We start from the raw sequence: 12,310 nt of genomic DNA, 5'->3' as shown, positions 1-12,310 counted from the left end.
CTTTGCAGCAGTGCTTCTCAAACTAGGGTCACGACAACTAAATTGGCACACGAGGGTCCGCCCAATAATTACAGTAATAGAGCTGAGCAATATTACTGATGATTTGAAGTCAAACAATGCAAAGCAAATATTCAGTTTATAATATATTGGGAGAATATTTTTTGAAAGACACTTTACAATTATGGCTGGCAACTAGTGCAGGGTGTAGTAGACATTTATAATATACCATGCATGGAATAATCCTTTTATATATTCAATTTTTCCCACTGAAACCATCGTTTTTAAGGTCACGTGCATGATTGGTTCTTGAGGAAACAGGATGCAATTGTCATAAATGGATAGTGGATACCTCATTAAATTGGGCATGCCAAATACGGGGTGACCCAAAAAGATGCGTACCCATATTTTATTCGATAAAAAAATCCATTTTTTTTAACGAATGTCTCAAACAATTGAGGAACTGAAAACTGCCATCACAGCAAAAATGAGAGCCATCCCGAAAGAGCAGTGTGTAAAAGTGATTGACAACTTTGTCAGATGAGTACAGGTTTGCTTGCAAAGGAATGGTTGACATTTGGAACACATCTTGGGAAAGCCATAAATTGACTAAAAATTGACAGAAATAGCTGAAACTCTAGTGAATGGTCTTCCATAAACGGAATAATGTGTGGTTGTAATTTGAAATAAATAGCTTTTTAATCAAAGTAAAAATAGAAATTTTCATGGGTACACATCTTTTTGGGTCACCCTACAATGAAATTGTCATTAAGTCATGTTTTGTTAAAACTAACTAAATAGCAGTTTTTGGCTCATGATGGTATCTAATTGCAGAAGGCTGAAATGAATACACACCACAAACATTGGTGATGTTTTTCATTCATTTGTAAAATCATCAGGTTATATTTCGCTATGAATTGTCAAATACTTTGCTATGCATTGTCAAATACATTGCAATGCGTAACCCAATGCCTTTGCCATATTGGAACATATCAAAATGCGCTTCACGACGCAAAACCCAACATTACTAATATGCTACAAAATTAGGATCAAGATGCTTTTTGTTTTCATTCTTCTCCTGCAGTAAAATTTAGACTGTCCTATAATATTGGTTGGCAGTAATCATGGGATCAAAACTGGAAATACATCCAAAATAATCCAACTCAAACAAATAAGACAAAAGGCACAACATTTTATAGAGGAATAATATCAGGAGAATCAAATGTTCTTATAAAATTTTGCTTATGTAACTCTATATTATGCATTTTTTCCGCAACAAAATGTCTCATTTAAATTGTGATAACAGTACAACTTTATTTGTTATCGCAATATTTTGTATTTGTTTAACAAAATGAGCATCTTCAATTTGTATGGCATTTTGGGGTACATGTAGTAGTTATGTATAATTGGGTGCATATTTCCTTCAAAGTAGTCCTTTGCAGTACTTTGATTTTATGAATACATTTATTTATAAACTTCTGCACAAAAATGAGATGTTTTTTTTTGTCTTTCTACATGTGGCATTTTGGGGTACACTTCATTAATATGTTTAATTTGGTTGCATATTTCTTTAAAAGGAGTCCTGTCAGCTACTTTGATTTTATAAATCAAATTATTCCTAAATCTATCCACTAAAGTGAGCTGTCTTTTGTCTTTCTCTTTTTGGGATATCATTTTTTTACCTACATTTATAATATTCTTGTCTAAATCTATTCCTCAAACGGTTGTAACATCATCATAATTGTAGCTAATCCTGCCCGGCTACTTATATGCTATTGTTTGCTCGTCGCGTGCGTGAATCCACATCTGTCTGCAATGTGGATAATATCTGGGCTAAGAGATTATCAGTGTGCCTTTGCAAAAAAAAACAGTTGGACTGGGATTGCCCGCCTCTTTCAATAAATCCCCTAATATGATGAGACTGTGAGTGGATCACATATTGTTACATGGGCTAGTAGTGGGCTGCAGGTAAAAAGTATTGCCCCCCTTTGACTTGAGTTCGTTCCTCAACATGTCAGACCTCCCTGAAGGGTATATCCAACAAAACATTTTTATTTTGTGCAAACATAGTGACCCCCAGCAAATAAAACCACTTTACTTTTAATAACCATGTCAAAACACCTTCCATTACCATTTGGCACCATGCGAATATGCATTTTTTTTTTGCAGCCACGTTTATTTCAATGTGTCATTTTATGAAAAATAGAACATCTTAATTATACAAGCAACCACTTCAATAAAAGCGGGAGCATTCATGAGAATTTTGTTAATGCAAGAGAGCTGCTTTGAAAGCATTTTGACAAAAACGCTTTGACTTGGCACTTGTCTGATGTGGCACATTAGCAACATTACCCAAAATAAAGTAACATGGTTAATAGTAAGGCACTGTAATTACCAGCCCTCTTTGCAGCTATGTTAAAAGCAAGTAAAAAGAAATGAGACACTAAGAAAAAATATTTTTACAAATGGCTTTACTGCACACATAAAAAAATGGTAATGAAATACTATGCAGTGATAATTTTACAATTGGCACACTGCGAGTCCCAGGGATTCGCTTGTCTGAAAACTGTGCGTCCCAGGAAACTTGTCACGAGTCCCAACATACTACGGATGCAAATAAAACATAAACAACGATATATAAACATTCCGATTTAATTTATTTATTATATGGTTTAGGGTTAGGGTTTATTTATCATTGTACTAGTCTTTCAGCTCGTAGATCCTCCTCTCTTTGCAGCCAAAAGTCTTTTGAAATGTGCGTATTTTTCCTTGCTTCCCCCGTTTTGCTTCATGATCATCGATCGAATCTTCTGCAGTTCTTTTCTTACTAGTTGTATTTTTAACTGCGAAATAACTATCCAGACTGTTTTGCTTTTTCTGAAACATTTTTTTTATCTTTCTTACACTATTACGAAACTCTTGCTATCGCTTTCTCTCCTTCGTCTGCTAGTGTCTGCTAGTCTCGCGAGAATTATTTCGCAAAGATTATGTGGAATAAATTGGTTTGCTATCGGATATATGTGTTTTGGGTTTTTTTTTGATAAAAATTTCTTTGCGTCCGAAAAAAGCACATTACTTGAAATTGTGCGTCTGGAAGAAAAGCTGTGCGTATCAGACGCAGGACGCAGAGGTAACGAGAACACTGACTATGGCAAACTTTTTTTTAAATAGTTCACACTTCTAATTTAGGTTTAATAGTGGGGGCAAGCATATGTTTGAATAACTGTTGCCAGTACTCCCAGTTCGAATAGATGACGCGTTTAGTACTGTCAATGGCTGCCAATGAATAAAATGTTGAGTTCTCTTATGGCCCAGCCACTCCAGGCATGGTTCACCACTCTTATATGTTTATTCTTGCCTATATAAACCCACAAAGAACATTATATTTTCATAAGAATTTAGTTATTTTACCTTGAGAGGTTGATGAAAATAAATGTTTTAGCATATTGGCTGCCATTGATGCAATTAGATGTCCAGTGCATTTTGATTGGACGTCTAACAGTGGCAAATTAACAGTCAAATCCACAGTTATCCTCCAAAATGAATTTGATATCTATCATTGTCAATTTTATGAAATGATACATAAGTGTGCATGCCATAGTTTAAACTACTATGACTACAACTGTTAGTACAAATACAACACTGAAACATGAACATTAGTCATGCCAATCTGAATACATTGGATTTATATTGTTGTTAATGGGGGCTAATGAGTTTAAAAAAATTAAAAGACATAACATTTAAGTTGTTATTGGTGGCCATGATGAACATTTTTGTTTTTTATCATTGTATATTTTTAACAGATTGTGTATTTATTAACATCATATTTAAAAAAATGTGGGGATAAAAAAATGACTTCACAATAAAATTAAATTCCGATCATGACTCTAGCCTACATGAACTAAGTTACACTTGCTTTTTTAGCAAAGGTCACAAAGGGTAAACAAACACAAGACATCTCAGTTTTTGTAGATAATGATCTAATTTTCAAGCGAAACCAACAAATCAACCGAGTCTACTATACATGACTAAAAAAGAAAATCTGACTCATACACACTATTATTGCTATCACAATGAAAATTATGATTGAATCAGGCCATATTTTCAGATTACACTCCACTCTGTGCTCCAAAAAAACAACTTCATCTCACAACTCCGAGTCAACTCCATAACTTTGACATATAGACCTTTTTCATGTTTTTCAAAGGCCTCCTGGTTTTACATTACTGGCCAAACACAGCACACACATGGAGGCAAAAAGTAGAGCAGGCCCCCTCTTGCAAAGCCAAACATGGATTTGAACCCTCTGGATGCCAACGCTTGCCCCGAAAGAGAACTTTGGTTGACCACACAAATTGAGAAGCCCTGTCATTTCACTCATCAATCTTTGGCGATACAATACAAAACCTACAAGACACCCCCTCTAGGCGATCCAATCAAGCTGCATTCACAGAGGGCCAATGTTAAGCAAATGGGCAGAGAAATGGTTACCGAGTGAATCCATTACCTCTTCAACCGCTGTCCATTGTCTTTAAAAAGACACGCGCTTTGCCTTGGAATGAGCTAACTTCATTAGAATAGGCGCTCCTTAACATGTCAATGGAACTTGGGCCGCATGCATAATTTTGCAGTTTTATTGTGGTGGCCACCGCGTTTTCACTGACAAAACCAGGCGAACCGCAGGCATGGCGGCCTTTTGTCATGGACGCATCCATCTGGATCAAAACCATTAGAGGATATTTGCACTTCCTCTGTGTCTCCTGGCTCTTTTTTTGTTTTGTTTTTGACATGCAGCAGAAGGAGCAGGCCTCACCCACTGGTACCAGCCCAATTGAGTTGCAGATTGACCGGGGGGATGGCTCAGTGGGAAGGGGCAGCGCTACTGTCAAATCTTGTGACGGACATCCACACAGGGGGGGCAGACTGAGCTTTTGGTTGGAACAAGGTTTGCGCGCTATTGTCCCAGGAGATGTTAGAGCCTGTATCACTATGTCAGAGGTGCTTTGGTTTCAGCACACTTCATGTGTCAACTCCCAGCAAAGGTGGGATGTTAGGTGTTGTATTTACACCATTACATTCACTTGTTTAACTTTTTGAGAAAAATTCACTTCTAAGGGTGGTTTTAATATACCATACATTTTACTTTAACCTAATTAGAATTGTGTCATGGGTTCAAATCCAGGTGGGTCCTGTATGGAGTTTGAATGTTCTCCAGGGCCTACGTTGGTTTTCTCCGGGTTCTCCAATTTCCTCCGACATTCCAAAAATCATGCATTGTAAGGAGATTGGACACTCTAAATTGGTCCTTGGTATGAGTGCGAGTGCAAAAGGTTGTCTGTCTTCTCATGCCCAATGACCGACTGCCCATCGATTCAGGGTGATAAACACTACTACACTCATTATATTTCTTCCTCTTTCTTTCACTCCTCTTCGTATTATATTTTACTTTATCTTTACCATAGAGGCCCACAGTAGCTCTGCCAATTTCACCAATGAGATATTGTCAAAATATATTACTTTGAAGTAATGCTACTCTTACTTAAGTACACATTTTGGCTACTCTACTCAACTCTGAGTGCTTCCCATGTACAGGCAACACCCCATCCATTCATTTATTCATTTTCAACACTGTTTAACCTTGTCATGGTCGTGGGGTGTTGGAGCCAATCCCAGCCGCCCTTGCACAAAAGGCAAACAACACCCTAAACAGTCAATTGAAGGGTACACTTCATCGAAATCAAACAAATTCAAGTATTATGTGTATGTTCTAGTAAGGAATTATCATTGGACCATTAGAACTAATTTTCTACTTATTTGACTGTTTATATTGTGTAATAAGCTCTTTAACTGTTTAAACATGTTTTTGTTTGAACAAAAATATAACTGAGAGTACTTCAATGTCACGAGAATATGTATTCAAAATTGGAGAGTAAATGAACATCAGCTGTAAAATATAGTTTTCAAGCTGTGTCAGAATGCTGATGGTGCCCCTGAATATCAACCATGATTTAAATGAGATTGGAAACCCGACTCTCCACCGCAGATAAGGTGGGTGGGCTAGAAGGTGTAAAGTTTGACGGGGGGAAAAAATGATGGCAAAGTTACCTGTAGCTCCTGCTGCAAATGCAAGTAATTTGGAACAGACTGCTCCCAACTGCTCTCAATGTGTTCATTAGGTTCTGATTGGACAGAGCACAGATGGGGAGGGACCGTTCAGCCTGATGCTGAATAGTCCTGATTGTGCCCAGCATAAAACGCCATCTGTTTCAATGAGTAGCAGCAGAGAAAGTGAGTTAGCGGGAGGGCGCTTCCAATGAAGAGTCATGTTTTATGATGGCAGATTTTTTCAACCACTAAATCAAGGGTGGCCAAGAATTTGCATAATTGGAATCAAAATTTTTAAACGCTGTATCATGCTAGTAAAAGATTACAGATAAGTAGTATTGACGAGAATAGTTGTCCGATACATTTTGTGTGGGAGGGACTGGCAGTGGGTGGATGACCTCCCAGTCAATATGATTTGGACATCTATTATTATAAAGTGGCATGGTGAAGGAGTGGTTAGCATGTCTGCCTTACTGTTAGGAGACCGTGGGTTCAATCCCTGCCTTCTTGCATGTTTTCCCCCAGGTTGGATCATTCCCACATTGGAACAACATGTATGATAGGCTGGGTGAACACCCTTAATTATCCGTAGGTGTGTGTGAATGTTTTTTTCTGTATTTAACTTTAAAGTGAGAAGGTTGGCCCCGTTTTTGTCCTTATCTTCTTCCATAGAATTTCAGTGTTTATTGCTAATAATACTGATGATAATACTTGAAATGTGATTACATCCTTTTAAAAAAGGAATGGCATAATTAAAAAGGTTGAGAGTTTGCCTATTACCTTTGACAACAGAAAATATCATTTGATTTTACCTGATTTTAAGCCTTATTTTATATTCTTTTTCATTTTTTAGATGGATCCAATTTGCTGTGTCAAATTTACCAGACATCCATTCACTTAACAGGGGCTTTAAACATGTTAAAAGGGAAAATGTCTTTCTAAAACTAAAAAATACATTAAGTTTACGGCATTAGCAGAGGGTATTTCAGGTCATAGTAATCAAATATGTGTCCAAATGTTAATCTAAGCTGTTTACGGACAGAACGAGAAGAAAGGGCCGGGACCGTCCGCTAGCCTGACTTTTGAAGCGTCTTTATCGTGCTCGGCAGCACAGTCTCTGCGTGTCCAAGCCCACTCAAGATTGTCAAGCCTTTATGCTCGCCAAGGTGTGTCCAATGCGCTGCGGCTTTGTGCAGACGAGGAGACGACACATCGCATTCTGTCTTGTGTCTTGAGTGAGGGATGGCGAGGGGCGGGGGGTATGAGACTGTGAAGCTTGTACAACAGAGGGCGGACAAAAGGGGAAACTTGAAGAAAGAAGGCGGCCCATCTTCAAAGGCGGGATGCACAAAGGCTCTTAAAGCGTTACTTCATGCGGAGTTGTGCCAGATGTAATTGCGTGATTCCGAGAGAGCGCTCCACCCTTGGACACCACGATGGGGACCAGGCCGAGGAAGGAGGACGGGAAAGTTTCTTTTCATAAACAAACAACATCGGGAGAAAGCCTTGTATTGTCAAACTAAATGGGCGTCACGTAAAATCCATAAGAAAGTGCTTTGAAGTCAAAGTAACATATTATGTGTGTACATTAGGGGTGACAAAATTGATTATACTGGTCAACAACAAAGTATTACGCCAGAGAAAAACAATAATTTCTCAGGTGTGGCAGATTTTTTTTCTCATATGTCTACAAATAGAGATATCTGCATTTTTATTCCAGTTACTTCCATTCCAATCCTGGTCTACTTTAAAATATAGTTGCAACAATGAGGTCTGTTATTTATAAACAATTGGAAGTCATTATTATGTGATGCAACAATAAATGTAATGCTTCATAACTAGCCTTCTAGTCAATAGTGTTGTTAATTTAGTAAGGTCACGCTAAACCACTTATATTTAAGAGAAAGTGTTTAAATGTCACTTGTGTTTTTTGCTATACAACATTTCTTTTATTTAATATAACTTATTACAGTGATTTTTTGACAAAAGTAAACTTTTTTTTATGTATGCGGCGAGTGTACTCTTGCTTAACAGAACAAGATATGCTTATGAGCATTGTTGTGCATGCCAAGTAGGCAACTAAGATTAACAAGAAAAAAAAATGGCCCCCACATATTTGCTGCAATAGTTGCAGAACAAGTCTTCTTCTTTGGATGGATGGTAAACGGAAGCAAATGCTTTATGCGAAATGTACAGCAAAACGGTAGAGAATGTGACTAGGTGTGGTGCATAGAATCAGAGGAAATTGCGACATATCTCATCTCATATCATTTTCTGAACCGCTTTATCCTCATTAGGGTCGCGGGCGTGCTGGAGTCAATCCCAGGTGTCTCCGGTACAGAGGTGGGGGACACCCTGAATCGGTAGCCAGCCGATCGCAGGGCACAAGGAGACGGACAGTTTAGGGGCAATTTAAAGTGTCCAATCAGCCTACCATGCATGTTTTTGGAATGTGGGAGGAAACCGGAGTACCCAGAGAAAACCCACGCAGGCCTGGGGAGAACATGCAAACTCCACACAGGTGAACGTGACCTGAATTTGAACCCGGGACCCTAGAGCTGTGAGGCTGACGCGCTAAAAATTGGCAGCATTGCCAAACATTCTGTGATAGAAAAAAACGGATATTTTCTTTAACATAATATTTTTGTTTTTGCCGCCCAGTGTTTTAGTCGAGTAATCGGCTCTTATATGAATCTTGTTATATTTACTCATTTACAGATTGGGTTTTACTTTTTAGCAGGAAATGTGCATTGTATTATTGTATTTGCAAACAGATGTTTGCAAATATAATATTTTGATTATTTAAAAAGACAAGGATATTAGATATTCTTAAACAGACATACATTAAGTAGGGATATATTACAGGTAGGGGTGTCCCAATGCAGATGTATAGATGCTATTTTGCTATCAGTAGGTCCTTAAGAAAAGCAGTCCCACTCAGCAGACATGTTTGCCAAGTGGTTTGGAGTATATCAGATTAAAGTTAGAATTAGAGTAGCGGAAAAGAACCATGTTACTGAAAAAAGGACTAGCAGGTCAGATCTCGTGACAAAATTAGATACTGTTCGACACTCACAAAATAGACATTTTTGAGTCCCTGATTATTAGACCGGGAAATCAATGATTACTGATTAAGTTTAGTTTAGTAGGGCCATGATGATATCTTTCTACTGCAGCGTGGCATTTCTGTAAATCAGCAGGACAACTTGTGGAGCATTCAGTTCTGATTAGTACAATTATAGAGTAGTACTATCATACTAAATTTTGCCCAACATTTATCTTAAATTCTTGAGCATAATATTTTTTAAACTAGTCCATGTAAAAGTCATAAAATAGACTGGAAAAACATCATTACATGTCTTACAAGTGAGGGCTAATCAGTGGAAAATTTAGTACAATTAATAGGATACGGAATAAATGTTGAAGCGGTTTGGCCGCTATCCTCTCATCTCTTGTCATTGACCCGACTCGGCCTCGCCTGTTCATGGCGCCCCCCGCCGAGATGGGACAGGTGTTGAGTGTGCATTGTTAAATATGTTCTCCAGGCACAAGCGCTTCCTCTGTCAGGTACATTTGCTCAGCCGACTCCTATTCCCAGCGTGGGCCCGTGTTTGCCTCAAAGAAGGGCGGAAGAAGTTGAAGGGGCGGGGCTGGCACTTTGGGGCCCACAGATGGGGTCCCCACGGGCGGGGCGCGCCCTGACATGCCACGAGACAGAGATTGTGGCAAATTTGGTTTACGGTTGCATCTCAAAGCGTTGGTTTGATTATAAGCAATTCAGTAGATAGAAGATGGGTTTGCTAGGGCAAAAAAATTACATGTACAAGACTTTGACATTTTTATGGTGATGATTGCTCTTTGAAATATTTTTTTCTTATTTTTTTCTACAGAAACAACAATATATTTTATTGCACGTTGTAATCTATATGTAACTGTGATTTTCATATAATGGGATGGCACAAAAAATTAAGGCAAAAATACCCCCAAAAATGGTAGAGAAGCTTAATCCGTGTTGGTATTCTCTGTATTCGTGGCATATGTGGAAAAATATTTATTTACAATTAAATGTTTAAATACAAAACTATTTGCGCACTATACGTGTTTCTGTGTACTTTATTGTTGCAGTTTTTAAAAATTAAACCAAATGAAACTAACAGTAATAATAGTAGACATTTATTTTGCTAATTTTAGTCTGTATTATGGCATCAAATATCCTACTAATGTAAAAATATTCCTATTTCATTCATTTTCCATATCGCTTGTCCTCGAAACTAGCCTGGGGGTGCTGGAGCCTACTCTAGGGCAATTATGGCCAGTAAGCCAGAGACCCCAAATTAAAAAACTCGGTATGTATTACTTAAAGCCAAAAGCATGTCTCAATTAATTGGTTTATTGAAATGGGATACTTATCCAAGAAATTACCTTGTTTTGTGTAAAATAGAAGCTAAAAAAACACAAAATATTCATAATTTGATTGTGTGAGTCGCTTCCAGAGTTGTGTTGTTCAATATTTAATTTTGATCACTGTCTCAATCTCAATTGTCTCAATATTGTCTGTATTTGTTCTCCACTTGCGGAATTCTAATGGCCGGTCATGTCCAAGAGAAACCGGAGCCATGATTAAAGTTGAAAGAAAAAAATCTTCTGTGTGTCCAAGTGATATAAAATTATACCTTTCACAGCAGGGCCACCAAAGCCTCGAAAATGAGTCTTTGCATATCAATAATTAGGCCTATGTGAGCTATGTGAGACATGGAATAATTCCAAAACCTGTCATAGATTATAGATATTATTTTGGATGAATCAAACATAGGTTACTCCTCATAGTTGAATAAAAGAAAATAATTAAACTCAGTTTTGTTCGCAAGTGACCTTAACACTAATTAGATTTTATGTGGGCCAGACGGGTTCATTTTCGGCCCAAAGAGTTAACTTATTTGCCGCCATTGACGACACTAGACGTCCAATCTATTTTTTCTAACCCTGGGAGGGGCAAATGCACGTTTATTCATTTGCTCCAGGGGGCGTATTGAGCAAAGTCACAAACTTCTGGTTTTGCAGCGCCGTTATTGATAAAATGAAAGCATTTAATTAAAAATGAATGAGGGGCAGCCCGGTTAGTGGTTAGCTCATTGCCCTCACATCTCTGGGGTCCCGGGTTCACATCCAGGTCACGTCCACCTGTCTGGAGTTTGCATGTCAGCTGGGATAGGCTCCAGCAACCCCCACACCCTAAAGATGAAGCGCTTCAGAAAATGAGATGAGATGAGTATTCATGAGTGACAAAGTACCCGTCAGAAAGAACAACCCCATTGGGCGCGTGGACCCCCTAGTTGGCCACTTCCGGCTCATGACACCCCTGCCATCTACACACAGTTCAAAAGTGTGTGTTTCTTTCAAACTGTATGTGAACTGGGACTGAGATTTCATGTCACACCACAAAGATTAAGGCAAGGGTATGGGTGTCAAAGGTCATAAGATCTCAAGGGCACCTTGAACCTCATCCCAAAACCTTGAAGAGTTTTCAAAGCCCCCCTGCTGTGCTACTCATCAGAACCACCCCCCATTCTCACACACACACACACACACACACACACAGACACAACTAACCAGCGCTCATGCCCGCAGTACATGATGAGCGGGCCTTTCCTTCTAGTCGCGGATTTCACAAAGGTTTTTTTCATGCTGAAGTCAAAGTGGAGCAGGAGTAGGTTGCACCCCATGAGAGATCATTAATAGCGACCTCTGCGGCTTTGTTAGTTTAGGTCATGAACGCACAAACCGCAGATTTCAAAAATAAAACTACCTGTATTCAGGCACTGCCGCAATAAAACACATCAAACTATTACATGGAAATAACGAGCGTTTCTTGCATCCATCAGTGGCCAAATCCTTTTATGGATGCTGCTTTATCACCTTGTCTTCATTAGGAAAGTATCTCATCTCATTTTCTGAACCGATTTATCCTCACTAGGTTTGTGGGGGTGCTGGAGCCTATCCCAGCTGTCTTCAGATCAGAGGCTGGGGACAATCTAAATCGGTGGCCAGCCGATTGCAGGGAACAAGCAGACGGACAACCATTCACACTCACACCCATACTTAGAGGCAATTTAGAGTGTCCAATCATCCTACCATGCATGTTTTTAAAATGTGGGAGGAGAACATGCAAACTCCACACTGGTGGATCGACCTGGATTCGAAACCAGGA

General features: G+C 38.8%; 1 protein-coding gene across 5 annotated transcripts in view; it reads right to left on the bottom strand.

Moving 5' to 3' along the window:
- The window catches only part of LOC144207107 (uncharacterized), a 66,115-nt gene that overhangs the window by 47,096 nt on the left and 6,709 nt on the right, over positions 1-12,310 (bottom strand). For 2 of the 5 annotated variants that reach the window (XM_077732352.1, XM_077732353.1), the window contains exon 3: positions 6,103-6,258. The exons of the other annotated variants lie outside the window; for them this stretch is intronic. In XM_077732352.1, the coding sequence (XP_077588478.1) occupies positions 6,103-6,258 (156 nt within the window). The remainder of the gene's footprint in view (positions 1-6,102; positions 6,259-12,310) is intronic. 5 annotated transcript variants of the gene reach the window in all.

This window comes from Stigmatopora nigra, chromosome 14 (assembly GCF_051989575.1).
Source record: "Stigmatopora nigra isolate UIUO_SnigA chromosome 14, RoL_Snig_1.1, whole genome shotgun sequence".
NCBI lineage: Eukaryota > Metazoa > Chordata > Actinopteri > Syngnathiformes > Syngnathidae > Stigmatopora > Stigmatopora nigra.
The sequence above is the reverse complement of the archived record's forward strand: the minus strand, read 5'-3'. Positions and strand labels throughout refer to the sequence as shown.